This window comes from Salmo salar, chromosome ssa14, assembly GCF_905237065.1.
Source record: "Salmo salar chromosome ssa14, Ssal_v3.1, whole genome shotgun sequence".
NCBI lineage: Eukaryota > Metazoa > Chordata > Actinopteri > Salmoniformes > Salmonidae > Salmo > Salmo salar.
The window spans coordinates 3,590,967-3,612,974 of NC_059455.1; the positions used below are offsets into that span (position 1 = coordinate 3,590,967).

The following is a 22,008-nucleotide window of genomic DNA, read 5'->3' on the forward strand; positions in this document are numbered from 1 at the left end:
ACATGAGGAGTGTAGCACCTTATCTAGAAGACTGTTTTTTTTAAATCACTGACATACAGTGCCTTCAGAAAGTAGTAATAGCACAACAATATATGGAATAAGTCAAGTGGTGTGAATACTTTCTTAAGGCACCATGAACAGAAAGCTGTAACCGTATTCAAAACTTCTTTTAACCGTTTGTTAGACTGTCAGTGTCTCTCACTTTCTCTTATTACACACTCAAAAGATGTCAAAACAAACAGACATACTCATGTACCTCATTCCTGCCCCACGATCTTCAGGAGACATCTTAGGAGCCCTAGTTTGGTTCTGTTACGATATTAAGGTAGTCCGGAGAAGATGTGGTTTTGGATATAAGTACTTGTCTGTCACAGCAAAGCTCTACAAATTGTTCAGGTCAAGTCAAGACACAGTTGACGTGCCACACGGCGCGAGACCAGCTAGTGTTTATCTTCAATGAAGCCTGAGCTTGACTATTTCAACCAGGCCCATCTAAAAATAACACAAGTCACACAGCATTCCATCAGGCAACTATCAAGAGGACAGAGAGGTTGGGGCAGGGTGGTGGGTGGGGGGTGGGGTATGAATACACCAGTGACAGAGTGGGAGCTGCCCCCCTATGTCAGTGTCACTGCCCCCCTCTGTAAAGTTGGGGGGGCACAATCTGTTTATCAGATATCTTTGAGTGTGTGTGGTTTTTTTGTGTGAGTGTGTGTGTATGTGGGAGGGGGGTGTATCTGTTTCAGAAGTAGAAAGCAAGCACATGTCATTGTTGTCTTTGTCAAATGTTGACGCCATATCCGGTGTAAACTACTCAGAAGTTGCGCAAATGCTAGCTCTCCCCTGCTAACAACAGTTCAGTTACAGTCTTTATTTAGCCGTAGCAGAGTAAACATAATGTTGCAAAGTTATGCAAACATGATAATGAATGTTTAGGTAGTTTTGGCCTTTTTTTATAATGTTAAGGATATTTTAAGTTGAGGAGCATTGATGGGGCTAAGTTCTGTGACTAACTGTAATCAGTTACGTTAGCAGCTACATTTTTGTAATCAGATTACAGATACTTTTGAACAACTAGATTACTTCTAGGATTACTTTTAAATTCAGAAAGGATGTTTGCGAAAAAATCGTTGACACCTTTCTGTTTTCCCAATGACATTCAAATCAGCATTGAAAAAAGGTTTAAGTTTGTTCTGCCTGAGCTAGAGACCACTTTTTTCAGAGACCACTTTTATGACACACCCAAGTGCGTTTGATGGATCACGTAAAAAGGGAAAAGAGCATGAAGTGGCTTTTGTAGGCCACAGTCCAAGCAATGTATTCTAATGGTGCGACTGCTGTCGGCATCAAAAGATTATCCAACTTGAATAAACGCTAAAATGGAAAGACGTTTTAACATATATTTATTTAATTTTTTATATCAATAAGTGCACCTCCCTGACCGAGACCTTTCTCCCCCGATTGCTCAGTTTGGCTGGGCGGACAGTTCTAGGAAGAGTCTTGTTGGTTCCAAACCATTTAAGAATGATGGGGCCACTGTGTTCTTGGGAACTTTCAATGCTGCAGAAATGTTTTGGTACCCTTCCCCAGATCTGTGCCTTGACACAATCCTGTCTTCCTCTCGACCTCATGGATTGGTTTTTGCTCTGACATACACTGTCAACAGAGGGACCTTATATAGACAGGTGTGTGCCTTTCCAAATCATGTCCAATCAACTGAATTTACCACAAGTGGACTCCAATCAAGTTGTAGAAACATCTCAAGGATGACCAAGCAGGATGCACCTGAGCTCAATTTTGAGTTTCATAGCAAAGGGTCTGAATACTTATGTAAACATTTTATTTTTAGATTTGAAAACATTTCTAAAAACCTGTTTTCGCTTTGTCATTATGGAGTCAGGAAAAACATTTATTTATTCCATTTTAGAATAAGGCTGTAATGTAACAAAATGTGTAAAAAGTCATGGGGTCTGAATACTTTCCGAATGCACTGTATGTTTCCCTACGACTTGTGCAATATCGGTAGAATCTTATTCAAAATGATTCACAGCTGTAATGGCTGCCAGAAGTTGAGTGGAGTGGAGTAGGTTGTGTAGATCGGTAGGGAAGAAACGCAATGTAATCCCTTTTTAGATTTAATTTTATGGCAGCAAAATGTGAAGACTGTGCAAGGTGTGTGTTCTGCTCCCACTGACAGGAAGACGTGATACTTCTTTGACATTCAAGGCACTTGAAGCTGATAGGTTTTCAGTGTTAATAATGATAAATATATGCTAATATATCCAGAATTAGCCAATTATTGATATAAAAAAGTACATTATCAATATCAAAAATTCTAATTCATGATATAGAAATTGAATTAGTGAAAATGTATTTATCTATATCAATTATTCAAATGTTGATATCAAGGACTACTTTTGATATTTGAATTATTGATAACAATAATATTTTTTTATCTAAAAATTTGATTATTCATATCGATAATGAATTGCGTTATATAAAAAATGAATTATTGACATCAATAATTCTAATATTTGATATAAACAGAGTCCTTGATATCAAAATTTGAAGAATTGATATTTGATATCCACACTTTGATATCTGCATAGCGATAACAACAGTTCAAATTTTTTATATAATACATTGAATTATAATAATAATTATAAAAAATGTGTTTCTCCATTTAATTCTATGGGGAATTATTGATATAAAAATGCAATTATCAAATATCAAAATATCCACGATGGAAAGCCGTTTCCATAGTGGATAACATATTTTCATATAATTTGTAATATCGATAAATAATTTTGGGATTTAAAATGTGAATGATTGATAACGAAAATGTAATTATTGATATAAAACATTTAATTATTAATATAAATAAATCAATTAATATATATTAAAACAGTTTTTTATAGTGGTGTAGCCTACGGGTGGGGATCTAATTTATTATTGATATCTACATAGTGCATTGAGGTGAATCACACTGCTGCTCTTTGCGCCTACAATAGATGTAATTCTATTGGTCATATAAATGTTTGTCTTCTAATGCCGCTTAAGGTGAAAGTAATCTAAAAGTAACTGAACGTAATCAGACTACGTTACTGAGTTTGGGTAATTCAAAAGTTACATTACTGATTACAATTTTGGACAGGTAACTAGTAACTGTTAATGGATTACATTTATATACACTGCTCAAAAAAATAAAGGGAACACTTAAACAACACAATGTAACTCCAAGTCAATCACACCTCTGTGAAATCAAACTGTCCACTTAGGAAGCAACACTGATTGACAATACATTTCGCATGCTGTTGTGCAAATGGAATAGACAACAGGTGGAAATTATAGGCTATTAGCAAGACACCCCCAATAAAGGAGTGGTTCTGCAGGTGGGGACCACAGACCACTTCTCAGTTCCTATGCTTCCTAGCTGATGTTTTGGTCACTTTTGAATGCTGGCGGTGCTTTCACTCTAGTGGTAGCATGAGACGGAGTCTACAACCCACACAAGTGGCTCAGGTAGTGCAGCTCATCCAGGATGGCACATCAATGCGAGCTGTGGCAAGAAGGTTTGCTGTGTCTGTCAGCGTAGTGTCCAGAGCATGGAGGCGCTACCAGGAGACAGGCCAGTACATCAGGAGACGTGGAGGAGGCCGTAGGAGGGCAACAACCCAGCAGCAGGACCGCTACCTCCACCTTTGTGCAAGGAGGAGCAGGAGAAGCACTGCCAGAGACCTGCAAAATGACCTCCAGCAGGCCACAAATGTGCATGTGTCTGCTCAAACGGTCAGAAACAGACTCCATGAGGGTGGTATGAGGGCCCGACATCCACAGGTGGGGGTTGTGCTTACAGCCCAACACCGTGCAGGACGTTTGGCATTTGCCAGAGAACACCAAGATTGGCAAATTCGCCACTGGCACCCTGTGCTCTTCACAGATGAAAGCAGGTTCACACTGAGCACGTGACAGACGTGACAGAGTCTGGAGACGCCGTGGAGAACGTTCTGCTGCCTGCAACATCCTCCAGCATGACTGGTTTGGCGGTGGGTCAGTCATGGTGTGTGGTGGCATTTCTTTGGGGGGCCGCACAGCCCTCCATGTGCTCGCCAGAGGTAGCCTGACTGCCATTAGGTACCGAGATGAGATCCTCAGACCCCTTGTGAGACCATATGCTGGTGCGGTTGGCCCTGGGTTCCTCCTAATGCAAGACAATGCTAGACCTCATGTGGCTGGAGTGTGTCAGCAGTTCCTGCAAGAGGAAGGCATTGATGCTATGGACTGGCCCACCCGTTCCCCAGACCTGAATCCAATTGAGCACATCTGGGACATGATGTCTCGCTCCATCCACCAACGCCACGTTGCACCACAGACTGTCCAGGAGTTGGCGGATGCTTTAGCCCAGGTCTGGGAGGAGATCCCTCAGGAGACCATCCGCCACCTCATCAGGAGCATGCCCAGGCGTTGTAGGGAGGTCATACAGGCACGTGGAGGCCACACACACTACTGAGCCTCATTTTGACTTGTTTTAAGGACATTACATCAAAGTTGGATCAGCCTGTAGTGTGGTTTTCCACTTTCATTTTGAGTGTGACTCCAAATCCAGACCTCCATGGGTTGATAAATTGGATTTCCATTGATTCTTTTTGTGTGATTTTGTTGTCAGCACATTCAACTATGTAAAGAAAAAAGTATTTAATAGGATTATTTCTTTCATAAAGATCTAGGATGTGTTGTTTAAGTGTTCCCTTTATTTTTTTGAGCAGTATAGTAACCTACCCAACCCTGATTGTGTTGTATTGTATTTATGGCACAATTTATGCTACATTTCACCATGTTTTAACTACGAAATAAAACATATTAGACAAACATGGTAACAGAAAAAATGTATAGTTTCATCCACTTTTATAACATCAACCATTTATTATAGATTTCTTTATCCAAATGACTTATGCAAATCATTTGACTGTGACGAAACACTCATGACTAGTATTTTTGGTCCAATGACAGGTTTCCTTCAGAAGCACACGCCCTGCTAGTCTTCTGACCTGAATGGCTGCTTGTAGGGTTCAAAGTAACTGCTGTCTTAGGATCAGTTCCTGTAACACAGAATCAAACAAACTCTCTCTGTTTCTCTCTGTCACACACACACACACACACACACACACACACACACACACACACACACACACACACTGCATGCCATATCAGATTTCACAACCCCACAAACATCACAGTTGTCGTGGGAACAAACAACACGTGTGTCCAATCTCAAAGCAGATTTATGGTCGAAGCACGAAGCGTAACAGGTGTTATGATTCAATCACATAATATAACACATCCAAGTCATATTCCTTGACAGCAATAGCTCGCTATAGATAACTTTTCGTTATGACTCAGATCCAGTTTTACATGTTGATTTGAATTGAAGATTTAAATTGTTGACGTAAATGGGTGATTTGAAATGTTGTGTATACACACAAAGACTGACAAAAATAGGTGTTGAGAAATATTGCGTAAACACTATTCAATGGGTGATTTCAAATACGTGTGTGTGCAGAGAAAAGGATGTAAATAGGACCATTAAGAAACATCATATCAAATGTTATTTGTCACATGCTTCGTAAAAAACAGGTGTAGACTAACAAAGAAATGCATGCTTGTTTGTGTTTGTCTAAGGTAAAGCTGTGAAAGCGTGGGTGTTTCTGGGAGTGGAGGTATTTTTGTCTCTTTCCTCGGCACGTGCAGCCCATGGATCAGGGTTACGTAATCTCTGGCCTGTGTCGTCATTTCGACAGCTGCTCTGACTTCAGAACGATAGCATTCCTCAACACACCAGCATGCCAGCAGCCATGAACCCAAAACAGTAATATTTAGAATTTTTTCAACTGATATCTATCAAAGTTACATAATACTCATAGAATGTTAATTAATGTGCGTTTTGTCCTACATTTAAACGTTTTATTCCAACCCCCGTCCACCCAGCAGTAGGCCTTTTGCTTCTTGGTAGGCCGTCATTGTAAATCAGAATTTGTTCTTAACTGACTTGCCTAGTTAAATGAAAGTAAAATAAATAAAAAATAAAAATTGTTGTATGACAATCAGGGTTGGAATCAATTCCAATCATTTTGCAGACACTATTATCCAGAGCGACATACAGTAGTGAGTGCATATGTTTTCATATTGGTCCCCCATGGGAATTGAATCGACAACCCTAAGCACCGTTCTCTACCAATTGAGCCACACTTGTCCACAACCCTAAATTCAAATAAAATTCTTGAATTCACTTATGAAGTGGATATCTTACGTGGAATTCAATTCGATTTGCAACAATCTTCTAGTTATTGAACTGGAATAAATATTGGAATTGTAAAAAAATATATATATATTTGGAATTCAATTCATATCATAATTCATATCATAATGGGTTTAGTATCAAAATAAATTTCAGGATTTGTTGTATAGCTGGGCTGTCTGAACACTCACATGATCAGCCCGATAGCCATAACGAATTGAATGGGAATTGGAATTTGTGGAATTGTTAGGGATAATATTGAATTATCCACATTCTTTTTTTAAATTGAACTAACATAGGAATTGAGAAGAATTTAATTAACTCTGAATTACATCATTGACATGGAATTTGAATTGAATTGATGGAATTTACATGGATAGGAATTTTATTTGTGTCAGGGATTCCTAGGAGTGGTGGTTGGAGTCAGGCGCAGAGAGCAGAGGGTAAGTATAACGTCTTTATTTCTCCGGCACAAAACGGTCACGCCAAAAACAGAGGGCGCGTCACAAAGTAGACCAGCCCAAAAACACAGGTCAAAACAGTCCGGAGAGAAATAAGGCGCCAGCCAGCACATCCAACAACAAACAGAGAAATAATCCCGCACAAACCTGGGCAGGCCTAACAGGCTTAAATAAACACAAATCAAGAAACAAAACAGGGAACAGGTGCAACCAATAAGACCGAACAAGCAGAAAAGGAAAAAGGGATCAGCGGCGGCTAGTAGACCGGCGACGACGACCGCCGAGCGCCGCCCGAACAGGCAGGGGAGCCACCTCGGTGGGATTCGTGACAATTTGTGGAATTGACCTCATAAATGTCATGGTCTGAACATGGAAAATTAAGAGGGGTATGTGTGTGCGTGCGTGTGTGTGTTGTATGCTTTTTCCTATGTATTCAAAACTACTTACACTATACTGAACAAAAATATTTACGAAACATGTAAATTGTTGGTCACCTGTTTCATGAGCTGAAATAAAAGTTCACAGAAATTGAACAAAAATATTTACGCAACATGTAAAGTGTTGGTCCCCTGTTTCATGAGCTGAAATAAAAGGTCCCAGAAATGTTCCATATGCACATAAAATATTATTTCTCGCAAATGTTGTGCACAAATTTGTTACATCCCTGTTAGTGAGCATTTCTCATTTGCCAAGATAATCCATTTACCTGGCAGGTGTGGCATGTCAAGAAGCTTATTAAACAGCATGATCATTATACAGGTGCACCTTGTGCTGGGGACAATAAAAGGCCACTCTAAAATGTGCAATTCTAACACACTACACAATGCCACAGATGTCTCAAGTTTTGAGGGCGCAAGCAATTGGCATGTTGACTGCAGGAATGTCCACCAGAGCTGTTGCCAAAGAATTTAATGTTAATTTCTCTACCATAAGCCAACAGCATTTTAGAGAATTTGGCAGTAAGTCCAATAGGCCTCAGAAGCGCAGACCACGTGTAATCATGCCAGTCCAGTACCTCCACATCCGGCTTCTTCACCTGCTGAGATGAGCCACCCGGACAGCTGATGAAACTGTGGGTTTGCACAACCAAATAATTTATACACAAACTGTCAGAAACCGTGTCAGGGAAGCTCATCTGCATGCTCGTCGTCCTCACCAGGATCTTGACCTGACTGCAGTTCGGCGTTGTAACCGACTTCAGTGGGAAAATGATCACCTTCAATGGCTATTGGCACGCTGGAGAAGTGTGTTCTTCACAGATTAATCCCGGTTTCAACGGTACTGGGCAGATGGCCAACAGCGTGTATGGGCGAGCGGTTTGCTGATGTCAACGTTGTGAACAGAGTGCCCCATGGTGGCGGTGGGATTATCGTATTGGCAGGCATAAGCTATGGACACGAACACAATTGCATTTTATCGATGGCAATTTGAATGCACAGAGAAACTGTGACGAGATCCTAAGACCCATTGTCGTGCCATTCATCCACCGCCATCACCTTATGTTTCAGCATGATAATGCATGGCCCCATGTCGTAAGGGTCTGTACACAATTCTGGAAGGTGAAAATGTCCCAGTTCTTCCATGGCCTGCATACTCAGACACGTCATCCATTGATCATATTTGGGATGCTCTGGATCGACGAGTATGACAGCGTGTTCCAGTTCCCACCAATATCCAGCAACTTCGCACAGCCATTGAGGAGTGGGATAACATTCCACAGGCCACAATCAACAGCCTGATCAACTCTCTCCAAAGGAGATGTGTCGCACTGCATGAGGCAAATGGTGGTCACACCAGATACTGACTGGTTTTCTAATCCACGCCCCTACCTTTAAAACATTTATTATTTTTTTTTATTTTTTTATCTGTGACCAACAGATGCATATGTATATTCCCTGTCATGGGAAATCCATAAATTAGGGCCTAATGAATTTATTTCAATTGACTGATTTCCTTATATGAACAGTAACTCAGTAAAATATTTGACATTTTTACATGTTGCGTTTAGATTTTTGTTCACTGAACATAGAATTACTATTGTATTTTAGTGAGCCCATTTGGATGAGACATAAAGAAAAAACATTATCAGGTTCCTATCATTCTATGAAGTACTACTCTGCAAGGAGTGGGCTATTTTAGTGGCTTTTTTACATGCTCCCTCAAGTCTCCAATATCTTAGTACCTGGAAGTCCTTGAGCATAGAGTCTTGTGATCAATACAGGCAAAGCTGATTGGCAGCAACTATTTGGATGGAGGAGGGAAGTAAGCAGGGCTACTGATAAACAGCACCTTGCTACAAAGTAATTTGGTGGTGTAAAAACGTGCAGTAAGAGCTGCCCCAGAACCAGTATTGTGTTCTGTGTCCTAATGGTTGATGTTAGGTACAGCTGATTCTAGAGAAAACCTTAGAGACTACTTGGACCACTTTAGTAGAAGTAGTAAATTAGGAGATGAAGAGGGTTAAACCAAGGCCTCATACCTCTTAAAGGGTTAATAAATTGTGTTTTGATAAACTGTAAGGTGTCCTCTTCAAGAGACCTCTGTGTGTGTGTTAAAACCTGTTTTGAGTGTTGTGCCCTTCAGATACTATCAGAAGACGGAAACCATCTACAGTACGTTCATACTCCTCCTGTCTGGGCCCCACCTGGCTATCTGAGGTTCTGCGAATACGATTGGTTTTCTGACAACTCAAGGCTACCGCAGGCCTGAAGAAAACAACCACCTGTCAGAAGATGCTTGGACTCGTTCACCTTGTTATGACTCTATACTGATGAAAGGTCAAGTTTCGGTCAAACCCACTTCTGAGCTTTTAATTGCTGATAAGATGGTTGCTGCTGTCAGGGGGAGGTTAGATTTATTAAAATGTTGTTGCCAGGGAAACTCACGCGAGGAGGACTGGGAGAGGCTATATGAGTTACAGGATGTCTTAGACATTTTGCAGAACCTGGGGAGAGCTATTATATAACTTCTGCCTACAATTGTATTACTAAAGGAGTATTTTAATACTTAAAGAGTCTGTGTTTCCTTTCCATTACTAATGTATGTTTGATAATTATATAGACCTAATCATCTGTTGAAGAAATTGACCAACAGAGATTTAGTCATAGGGGTGTAAACAGTATTGCTTCCATCCCTGGTCTTGAACCAGGGACACTCTGAACACATTAACACATGTCACCTATGAATAAGCATTAGCAGTCACGTCACAAAAGCTGCAACCTTTGCACAGCAAGGGAAACAACTACTTCAAGGTCTCAGAGCACGTGACGTCACTGAAATGCCAATTCTTATCAACTGAGCCTAACTTGATCACCCAGCTACATTATTTGCTTCATTACCAGACAATAAATGGGGCACTCGCCCGAGCCTGATGATCCTGTGTTTGCGTATGAATCCTGCAAATGTTACCCCCAAGATTCAAGGGGTAACATTTGTCCTTTTCTTCTACGCAACTAGCACACCCCTAACTAGCTAGCCATTTCAGATCAGCTACAGGGGCAAGAGGAGGTGGAAGGGTGCTGAGATTAAGGTCACCATATAGAGCAGTGTTTCCTAATCCTCTTCCTACATGGGGATCTAAAGGATGTGCATGTTTTTGTTGCAGCCCTGCAGTAATGCTCCTGATTCAACTAATCATCAAGCTTTTGGTTAGCTGAGTCCAAAGGATATAATAATGTGCTTGGCTCCAACAATGGCGGTTCTAGCTTGTATGGCTCCCTGGACGAACCCCCCCTTCAGCGCCTGCCTAGCTCATAAACTAGAATCAGGGCGCCCACTCCGACAAGGTTAATTGACCCACAGTCCCACACGGTGACATGATATCATTGACGTGACATACAAAGGAGCGATAGAAAACCGATCGCGAAAATGTCACCATTCCGATTTCGCCCCTAGTCGCCCTGGGCGACTGCCCATGTCGCCTATACCTAAATCCGCCACTAGGCTACAATATACACAGTACCTGTCAAAAGTTTGGACACACCTACTCATTCAAGGGTTTTCCTTTATTTTGATTATTATTTGTATTTGTGAACATTTCAAAACTAGGAAATAACACATGGAATTATGTAGTAACCAAAAAAGTGTTAAACAAATCAAAATATATGTTATATTTTAGATTCTTCAAAGTAGAAGGAAAAAGGAACCCGCACACTGCTCTTGATAGTATCACTGATCTTTAATAAGCTTTACGTATCGGCCTCACGGCCTTCGTCAGTGCTTTTGTGAGTTTTTTTTAATTAGCACCCTTAAGTAGACCTAGCCTCACCCACATCCGTTCCACGCATCGAAAGAGGTTGGAGGTGAAGAAAAAACAAATAAGTGCTACCAAATATAACAATATGCATTTTATAAATATTTGAATAAAGTGTGTACGTAAAACGTATTAAAACTTCTTATGGGCAGGTGGGAGGCTAGCGTTCCACCTGGCCAACATCCGGTGAAATTGCAGAGCGCCAAATTCAAAATACAGAAATAGACAAATTAAACATTCATAAAAATACAAGTGTTATATATCGGATTAAAGATTAACTTCTTGTTAATCCAGCCGCTGTGTCAGATTTAAAAAATACTTTACGGCGAATGCATACCATGCGATTATCTGAAGACGGCGCCCCGCTTACAAAAGCATCCAAACATTTTACAACCAAGTAAAGGAATTACAAAAGTCAGAAATAGTGATAAAATGAATCACTTAGCTTTGATGATCTTCATATGGTTGCAGTCACAAGAGTCCCTGTTACACAATAAATGTTCGTTTTGTTTGATAAAGTCCCTCTATGACCCAAAAACTCAGTTTTGTTGGCGCATTTTGTTCGGTAATCCACTGGCTCAAAGGTGGTCACGACATACAGACGAATACATCCTAATAACCGGTAAAGTTCGTCAAAACATGTCAAACAATGTTTATAATTAATCCTCAGGTTGTCTATTGTCTAAATAATCAATAATATTTAAACCGGACAATAGCGTCGTCAATAGAAAGGAAAAACAACGAACGGTGCGCAATCGGTCACACACGCCAAACAGCTCTGGTTCATTCTATAGTCCACTGAAGGAATGGTCTCATTCTTCCTGATTTTTCAGAATACAAGCCTGAAACAATGTCTAAAGACTGTTGACATCTAGTGGAAGCCATAGGAACTGCAATCTGGGTCCTAAGCATTTACATACTGTAAAGGCATTCAATAGAAAAGTACCCACATCAAAAATATACTCACAGACATTATTTTAACAGTTTTGTAAACTTTAGAGTGTTTTCTGCCCAATACCACCAATTATATGCATATCCTAGGGCCTGAGTAACAGGCAGTTTACATTGGGTTTACTGCCTCCTACCCAAGAGAGTTTAAACACGTAAAACCATGAGGACATAGACCCCTACACCGCTGTCTGGACACCAAGTTCGGCATTCTTTACCCAGCTGTACTGAAGATCACTACTCCCTCCGGCGAGCAGAAGACATTCTTAGACCCAAAAAAGGCCAAAGAATACATTGTCGTGCACCTACATCCACAGGACAGGCGACATAATACTAACTAGCCATTGTGGGCACATACTCTGACCCTGCACTAGACGTGCTAACACGACCAGGGACCAACTAGTGAATTCATATCTTGATTAGAAACGTGCCTCCACCCTGCTGCAAAAATAATGACAATTATTCATCCAGTCACCAGTTATTGTCACAGGGGTCGTAAAAGGGAGACCAAGACGCAGCGTGGATAGTGCTCATTTTCAATGTTTTAATGATGACACTTGACAAAATAACAAAACCGACCAACACAGTCCCGTCAGGTACAAAGACTATAACGGAAAACAACTACCCACAACCCCCAAAGGAAAACAGGCTGCCTAAGTATGGCTTCCAATCAGAGACAACGAAAGACACCTGCCTCTGATTGGAAACCATACCCGGCCAAAACATGGAAAACAAAACATAGAAATAGAATACTAGAAAAACCCACATAGAAACAGAAAACCCAAAATACATCCAAAACAAACCCCCTGCCACGCCCTGACCATACTTCTATGGCAAATTACCTCTTTCACTGGTCAGGACGTGACAGTACCCCCCCCCCCCCCTCGAAGGTGCAGACCCTGACTGTACCCAAACAAAAACCCAACAAAAACAACCTCAAACACAAAGGGAGGGAAGGGGAGGTGACAAACGTCTATGGTGGCTCATGCGCTACACCCAGACCCCTCCTCTGCCTCCGATCCTCCAGCAACGGAGGTGGCTCCGGATCATGGCGTAACCCCCGTTCCGCCCGCAGATCCCTCCGCTTCTGTAACCCTGGCCTGTGGATCATTATCGGAGGAATCGGACTGTAGATCCTTACCGGAAGCTCTGTACTGTAGACCACCGCTGGAGGATCTGGGCTGCAGGCCGTCGCTGGAGGCTCCGGACTGGAGAGCGTCTCTGTAGGTTCCGGACCGGGGACCTTCGCTGCAGGCCCGTGCCATGGATCATCACTACTGGTTCCGCGCCATGGATCACCACTGGAGGCTTTGTGCCATGGATCATCCCTACAGGCTCCGGGCCATGGATCATCACTGGAGGCTTTGTGCCATGGATCATCCCTACAGGCTCCGGGCCATGGATCATCACTGGAGGCTTTGTGCCATGGATTAACCCTACAGGCTCCGGGCCAAGGATCATCACTGGAGGCTTCATGCCATGGATTATCGTTGGAGGCTTCGGACCATTGATCATCACTGGAGGCTTCCTACGGGGAGCTGGAACCGGTCTCACCAGACTGGGGAGACGCACTGAGGACTGCGTGCTCAAAGCAGGCACCGGCCGTACTGGGCTATTGAGGCATACTGGAGGAAGAGTGCGAGGAGCAGGCACAGGACGTACTGGGCTATGGTGGCGCACTGTAGGGAGAGTGCGCGGAGCAGGCACAGGGTACACTGGGCCTTGGAGGCGCACTGGAGGTCTGGCGCTTAGGGCTGGCACAACCCGTCCTGGCTCAATCTTAACCATAGCCCAGCAAGGGCGGGAAGCTGGAATAGGCCGCACTGGGTTGAGCTGGTGAACTGAGGTTACAGTGCGTAGAGCTGGCGCAGGATAACCTGGGCCGAGGAGACGCACCGGAGACCAGACACGTTGAACCGGTGCACTTCTCCCTGGCTGCCGGCCAACTCTAGCACGGCAACGGTGAGGAAGTTTACACCGAGCGCACCGGGCTGTGAGTGCGCATGGGTGACACCGTGTGCACCTCCACATAACACGGTGCTTCTACCGTCACTCGCTCCCCACGGTAAGCACGGGGAGTTGGCTCAGGTCTTAACCTCGCCTTCGCCAATCTCTCCTAGTGCCCCCCCCAATACATTTTGGGGCGCTGCCTCTCGGCCTCTTCTTGCCTGCCTAGCCGCTCCTCCCAGTATCGTCATTCCGCCTTCGCTGCCTCTATCTTCCACTGCGGACGGCGATACTCCCCAGGGCTTGTCCAGGGTCCTGGCCCATCTAAGATCTCCTCCCAGGTCCACTCCTCTGAACCATACTGCTGGGTCCTGCTCTTCCTCCTCGAGAATGCACGCTGCTTGATCCGTTGGTGGTGGGTAGTTCTGTCACAGGGGTCGTAAAAGGGAGACCAAGACGCAGCGTGGATAGTGATCATTTTCAATGTTTTAATGATGACACTTGACAAAATAACAAAACCGACCAACACAGTCCCGTCAGGTACAAAGACTATAACGGAAAACAACTACCCACAACCCCCAAAGGAAAACAGGCTGCCTAAGTATGGCTTCCAATCAGAGACAACGGTATGTATAGGGTGACATGTTCTCACAAGGACAATATAGTTTGAATAATATTTTATTTACAGTACATGGCACAATTAGTTTTTGCCAACTAGCTGCGGCTGTACAGCTACGGTGCTAGGTGGCGTGGTAATAATTAGCCTAGTCGCTAGCCTTAGGTAGCGACTCTTTTTCCATGCCTTAATAAGATACCCTACTAACATACTGTGAGCATGCTTAATACATACAAGTTTAACCTCCCAAAGGACCATGTGTATTATTATTTACTATTTGACTGGTTGGTCAGGGCACACCGCCCTGGTGGCGGCTGGCATGGGTTTGCAGGTTGTATAGCCGAGCGAACACTGCAGGACGTGTATTAACTACAGTCAGTCATTTTTCGGTGTTCTGGCTTGTTAGGATGTTCAGCAGGGGGTTACATTTATACACATTTTGTTTTCCTATTTACTTATTTAATTAAATGTTTTTAGAGTACGTGTGTGTGTGTGTGTCTGTATGTATATATGTATATATGTGTATATATATATATACACTGCTCCAAAAAATAAAGGGAACACCTAAACAACACATCCTAGATCTGAATGTAAGAAATAATCTTATTAAATACTTTTTTCTTTACATAGTTGAATGTGCTGACAACAAAATCACACAAAAATAATCTATGGAAATCCAATTTATCAACCCATGGAGGTCTGGATTTGGAGTCACACTCAAAATTAACCTGTTGGGGCTAGGGGGCAGTATTTTCACGGCTGGAAAAAAAACGTACCCGATTTAATCTGGTTACTAATCCTACCCAGTAACTAGAATATGCATATACTTATTATATATGGATAGAAAACACCCTAAAGTTTCTAAAACTGTTTGAATGGTGTCTGTGAGTATAACAGAACTCATTTGGCAGGCAAAACCCTGAGACATTTTCTGACAGGAAGTGGATACCTGATGTGTTGAATTACCTTTAAGCCTATGCCATTGAAACACACAGGGGTTGATTAATGTTTTGGCACTTCCTATTGCTTCCACTAGATGTCACCAGCCTTTACAAAGTGTTTTGAGTCTTTTACTGTGAGATCTGACCGAACAAGAGCCATGGAACGGTGATGGCCGATTAGACTCTGGCGCGAGTTCATGTTGGGTACCCTCGTTCCAATACGTTATAAAAGAGAATGCATTCGTCCACCTTGAATATTATTCATGTTCTGGTTAAAAAGGCCCTAATGATTTAAGCTATACAACGTTTGACATGTTTGAACGAACGTAAGATATATTTTTTCCCCTCGTTCATGAAGTGAAGTCCGGCGGGCTTAGATCATGTGCTAACAAGACGGAGATTTTTGGACATAAATGATGAGCTTTTTTGAACAAAACTACATTCGTTATGGACCTGTGATACCTGGAAGTGACATCTGATGAAGAGAATCAAAGGTAATGGATTATTTACATAGTATTTTCGATTTTAGATCTCCCCAACATGGCGGCTAGTCTGTATCGCAACGCGTATTTTTCTGGGCGCAGTGCTCAGATTATTGCAAAGTGTGATTTCCCAGTAAGGTTATTTTTAAATCTGGCAAGTTGATTGCGTTCAAGAGATGTAAATCTATAATTCTTTAAATGACAATATAATATTTTACCAATGTTTTCTAATTTTAATTATTTAATTTGTGGTGCTGACTTGACTGCCGGTTATTGGAGGGAAACGATTTCCTCAACATCAATGCCATAGTAAAACGCTGTTTTTGGATATAAATATGAACTTGATAGAACTAAAAATGCATGCATTGTCTAACATAATGTCCTAGGAGTGTCATCTGATGGAGATTGTAAAAGGTTAGTGCATCATTTTAGCTGGTTTTATGGTTTTGGTGTCCCTGTCTTTGAATTGACAAAACATTACACACAGCTATTGTCAATGTACTCTCCTAACATAATCTAACTTTATGCTTTCGCCGTAAAACCTTTTTGAAATCGGACGACGTGGTTAGATTAAGGAGATGTTTATCTTTCAAAGGGTGTAAGATAGTTGTATGTTTGAAAAATTTGAATTTTGACATTTATTTGGTTTCAAATTTGCCGCTCTTGAAATGCACCTGCTGTTGATGGAGTGCACCACGGGGGGGACGCTAGCGTCCCACCTAGCCCATAGAGGTTAAAGTGGAAAACCACACTACAGCCTGATCCAACTTTGATGTAATGTCCTTAAAACAAGTCAAAATGAGGCTCAGTAGTGTGTGTGGCCTCCACGTGCCTGTATGACCTCCCTACAACGCCTGGGCATGCTCCTGATGAGGTGGCGGATGGTCTCCTGAGGGATCTCCTCCCAGACCTGGACTAAAGCATCCGCCAACTCCTGGACAATCTGTGGTGCAACGTGGCGTTGGTGGATGGAGCGAGACATGATGTCCCAGATGTGCTCAATTGGATTCAGGTCTGGGGAACGGTCGGGCCAGTCCATAGCATCAATGCCTTCCTCTTGCAGGAACTGCTGACACACTCCAGCCAAATGAGGTCTAGCATTGTCTTGCATTAGGAGGAATCCAGGACCAACCGCACCAGCATATGGTCTCACAAGGGGTCTGAGGATCTCATCTCGGTACCCAATGGCAGTCAGGCTACCTCTGGCGAGCACATGGAGGGCTGTGCGGCCCCCCAAAGAAATGACACCCCACACCATGACTGACCCACCGCCAAACCGGTCATGCTGGAGGATGTTGCAGGCAGCAGAACGTTCTCCACGGCGTCTCCAGACTCTGTCACGTCTGTCACATGCTCAGTGTGAACCTGCTTTCATCTGTGAAGAGCACAGGGCGCCAGTGGCGAATTTACCAATCTTGGTGTTCTCTGGCAAATGCCAAACGTCCTGCACGGTGTTGGGCTGTAAGCACAACCCCACCTGTGGACGTCGGGCCCTCATACCACCCTCATGGAGTCCGTTTGAGCAGACACATGCACATTTGTGGCCAGCTGGAGGTCATTTTGCAGGGCTCTGGCAGTGCTCCTCCTGCTCCTCCTTGCACAAAGGTGGAGGTAGCAGTCCTGCTGCTGGGTTGTTGCCCTCCTACGGCCTCCTCCACGTCTCCTGATGTACTGGCCTGTCTCCTGGTAGCGCCTCCATGCTCTGGACACTACGCTGACAGACACAGCAAACCTTCTTGCCACAGCTCGCATTGATGTGCCATCCTGGATGAGCTGCACTACCTGAGCCACTTGTGTGGGTTGTAGACTCCGTCTCATGCTACCACTAGAGTGAAAGCACCGCCAGCATTCAAAAGTGACCAAAACATCAGCCAGGAAGCATAGGAACTGAGAAGCGGTCTGTGGTATCCACCTGCAGAACCACTCCTTTATTGGGGGTGTCTTGCTTATTGCCAATAATTTCCACCTGTTGTCTATTCCATTTGCACAACAGCATGTGAAATGTATTGTCAATCAGTGTTGCTTCCTAAGTGGACAGTTTGATTTCACAGAAGTGTGATTGACTTGGAGTTACATTGTGTTGTTTAAGTGTTCCCTTTATTTTTTTGAGCAGTATATATATATATATATATATATTGTGTAGCAAAGAAGGGGGTCGATTGATAAATGGCAGATATGTGAGGGCAGAACTAATAAACGGGCTCTGCCCGATCACTAAAATGGCCACCCCGATCAGAACTACAGATCACAAAATGGCCGACTTGCCAAAACTACAATTCCCAGAAGCAAGGGGAACCCTCAGAAGGTGGAGCCGACCCACAGATAAAAGGTCAAGAAAAACCAGGAAGAGAGAGAGAGGGCGGGAAGGATCTATGAACCATAGAGAAAGAGACAATCTACATTGGCTGGATTTACCGTGTACGAGCTGGACTGTTTTGGACTTACCTGTTGGCGTTTAGACCTGGACCTACCGAGAACCAGATTTGTGTACCGAACCCTGCTATCCTTGACCTTACCTGCGGCCTGGGTGGACCAGGACAGCGAAACAAACACACAGGTACTGTCATGTTCGAAAGAACTTTCATTCTGGGCTGACTTTGGTGACAGTTTCCCACTTAATTTGTGACAAACGCTCCTAACTTTGAAGAGGTTTGCCACAATATATATATGTGTGTGTGTGTGTGTGTGTGTGTGTGTGTGTGTGTGTGTGTGTGTGTGTGTGTGTGTGTGTGTGTGTGTGTGTGTGTGTGTGTGTGTGAGAATGTATATGTACACTACCGTTCAAACGTTTGGGGTCACTTAGAAAGAAAAGCACATTTTTTTGTCCATTCAAATAACATCACATTGATCAGAAATACAGTGTAGACACTGTTAATGTTGTAAATGACTATTGTAGCTGCAAACGGCTGATTTTATTATGATTTTTTTTTTTTTTTTAATGGAATATCTACATAGGCGTACAGAGGCCCAATATCAGCAACCCTCACCTCTGTGTTCCAATGGCACATTGTGTTAGCTAATCCTAGTTTGTCATTTTAAATGGCTAATTGATCATTAGAAAACCCTTTTGCAATTATTTTAGCACAGTTGAAAACTGTTGTCCCTTATTAAAGAAGCAATAAAACTGGCCACCTTTAGACTAGTTGAGTATCTGGGGGCATCAACATTTGTGGGTTCGATTACAGGCTCAAAATGGCCTACTCCCTTCACAGAACAGCGCAAACTGGCTCTAACCAGAATAGAAAGAGGAGTAGGAGGCCCCGGTGCACAACTGAGCAAGAGGACAAGTACATTAGAGTGTCTAGTTTGTGAAACAGATGCCTCACAAGTCCTCAACTGGCAGCTTCATTAAATAGTACCTGCAAAACACCAGTCTCAACGTCAACAGTGAAGAGGCGACTCCGGATACTGGCCTTCTAGGCAGAGTTCCTCTGTCCTGTGTCTGTGTTCTTTTGCCCATCTCAATCTTTTCTTTTTATTGGCCAGTCTGAGATATGGCTTTTTCTTTGCAACTCTGCATAGAAGGCCAGCATCCCGGAGTCACCTCTTCTCTGTTGACGTTGAGACTGGTGTTTTGCGGGTACTCTATAATGAAGCTGCCATGTTGAGGACATGTGAGGCATCTGTTTCTCAGTAGAGCCCTGGATAGAGCTCTACCGTGGTGACTTGACCCACTACTACTATCCTGTAGTGCCTTTAAAAAATACATATCAACTCACATTGATGTCTTTTTACAGATCAACTGCACCCCTGACGTGTCTCACTCCACTGTGTGGGAGTCGTTAAAAGCATATCTAAGGTGCCAAATTATTTCATACACAGCGTATGACAACAAACAAGCTATCTCAACTCATTCTAGATGTGGACAACAGATATGCCTCTTCTTCGACTCCTGAACTCTAGAGAGACTGCTACACCAATCGGAATTTGACAATCTTTCCACCGAACAAATGGAGCATCTCTCTTGATGCTGAAAAGGCTTTTGACCGGGTTGAGTGGGAATATCTATTTACAGAACTAGAGAGATTTGGGTTTAGTCATTCCTTCCTGGATTACGATTTTGTACTCGTCCCCAGTGGCTTCTGTTCGCACCAACAACATTACCTCCAGCTACTTTCCTCTCCACAGGGGGGCCAGGCAGGGTTGCTGTTTATCCCCTTTCCTATTTGATATGGCTATTGAGCCTCTTGCTATCGCACAGCGAGCGGAGGAGAGGATTAATGGAATATTAAAGGGCAACATAACTCACAAGGTGTCCTTATATGCAGATAATCTTATTTTATGCATCCCTAACCCTGTGGAGTCTATACCCTATCTCTTGGACATGCTACAAGGTTTTGGGACATTCTCTGGTTATAAGTTAAACCTAACAAAAAGTGTCCTCCTTCACGTTTCCACTCGAGCCTACTAAGTGTCCAGTCGAGAGGTGCTTAGATCTTAACCCTTATCTGAAGGGCACAATCTCCAGATTATACGACATAATACAGAACATTAATCCGCCTTCCTTAGCAAATACAAAATCTGCATAGGAGCCAGCCATGGGTGTTGAGCTACCCGATGATATATGGCAACAAAGCATTTTGCGTATCCACTGTTGGATTCGGGGTTAAACTTCAAACATTGTTATACTCAGAAGTATAGGAACATTGGTTACAAAAGAGACATGAGGGGTGCCATAATGGAGCTTGGGTGAAGGGGAGAAACCATTGAAGGCTCATATCACTTAGTTCCCTGCTTAGCAAGAATGATGCGATGTTTAGCGATAAGGAGGAGACTCCACCCAATGTGGGGTATGAATACCACCACGGGGGAAGCCATGTCTGTGTCTGAATTACAGCTGTATCGACCCTTTGGAAAGAATTAAACTTGGTTCAGCTTCTCTAGTGTCCGTGAGTTATTTACTCAACATTAGAACCTAATAGGCTGACCACGCCGCTCGCGTCGCGTGCAAAATCATTTTAGAAATCTATGTTATTCAATTATTGCACCCACACTTCTCGTGTGCACCAACGAGCGTCTGCGTTGCCAAGGGCTAAAATAGAAAATAGTTATATTTTCTGATGCTAGCAAGTGCAAGCTAACAAGCAAAATTGCCACAAATGTTCAATGCTTTTCGACCTGTCCCCAAATTAATACACTGCTCAAAAAAATAAAGGGAACACTTAAACAACACAATGTAACTCCAAGTCAATCACACTTCTGTGAAATCAAACTGTCCACTTAGGAAGCAACACTGATTGACAATAAATTTCACATGCTGTTGTGCAAATGGAATAAAAACAGGTGGAAATTATAGGCAATTAGCAAGACACCCCCAATAAAGGAGTGGTTCTACAGGTGGGGACCACAGACCACTTCTCAGTTCCTATGCTTCGTGGCTGATGTTTTGGTCACTTTTGAATGCTGGTGGTGATTTCACTCTAGTGGTAGCATGAGACGGAGTCTACAACCCACACAAGTGGCTCAGGTAGTGCAGCTCATCCAGGATGGCACATCAATGCGAGCTGTAGCAAGAAGGTTTGCTGTGTCTGTCAGCGTAGTGTCCAGAGCATGGAGGCGCTACCAGGAGACAGGCCAGTACATCAGGAGATGTGGAGGAGGCCGTAGGAGGGCAACAACCCAGCAGCAGGACCGCTACCTCCGCCTTTGTGCAAGGAGGAGCAGGAGAAGCACTGCCAGAGCCCTGCAAAATGACCTCCAGCAGGCCACAAATGTGCATGTGTCTGCTCAAACGGTCAGAAACAGACTCCATGAGGGTGGTATGAGGGCCCGACATCCACAGGTGGGGGTTGTGCTTACAGCCGAACACCGTGCAGGACGTTTGGCATTTGCCAGAGAACACCAAGATTGGCAAATTCGCCACTGGCACCCTGTGCTCTTCACAGATGAAAGCAGGTTCACACTGAGCACGTGACAGACGTGACAGAGTCTGGAGACGCCGTGGAGAACGTTTTGCTGCCTGCAACATCCTCCAGCATGACCGGTTTGGCGGTGGGTCAGTCATGGTGTGGGGTGGCATTTCTTTGGGGGGCCGCACAGCCCTCCATGTGCTTGCCAGAGGTAGCC

The 22,008-nt window shown here is 43.4% G+C and overlaps 1 protein-coding gene across 2 annotated transcripts in view; it reads right to left on the bottom strand.

Moving 5' to 3' along the window:
• Positions 1-22,008, bottom strand: part of retreg1 (reticulophagy regulator 1) — a 77,208-nt gene that overhangs the window by 31,579 nt on the left and 23,621 nt on the right. Inside the window, exon 1 of one of the 2 annotated variants that reach the window (XM_014139112.2) lies at positions 257-517. The exons of the other annotated variant lie outside the window; for it this stretch is intronic. Within the exon in view, the coding sequence (XP_013994587.1) occupies positions 257-288 (32 nt within the window). The 5' untranslated portion in view covers positions 289-517. Of the gene's footprint in view, positions 1-256; positions 518-22,008 lie in introns of those variants that run through there. 2 annotated transcript variants of the gene reach the window in all.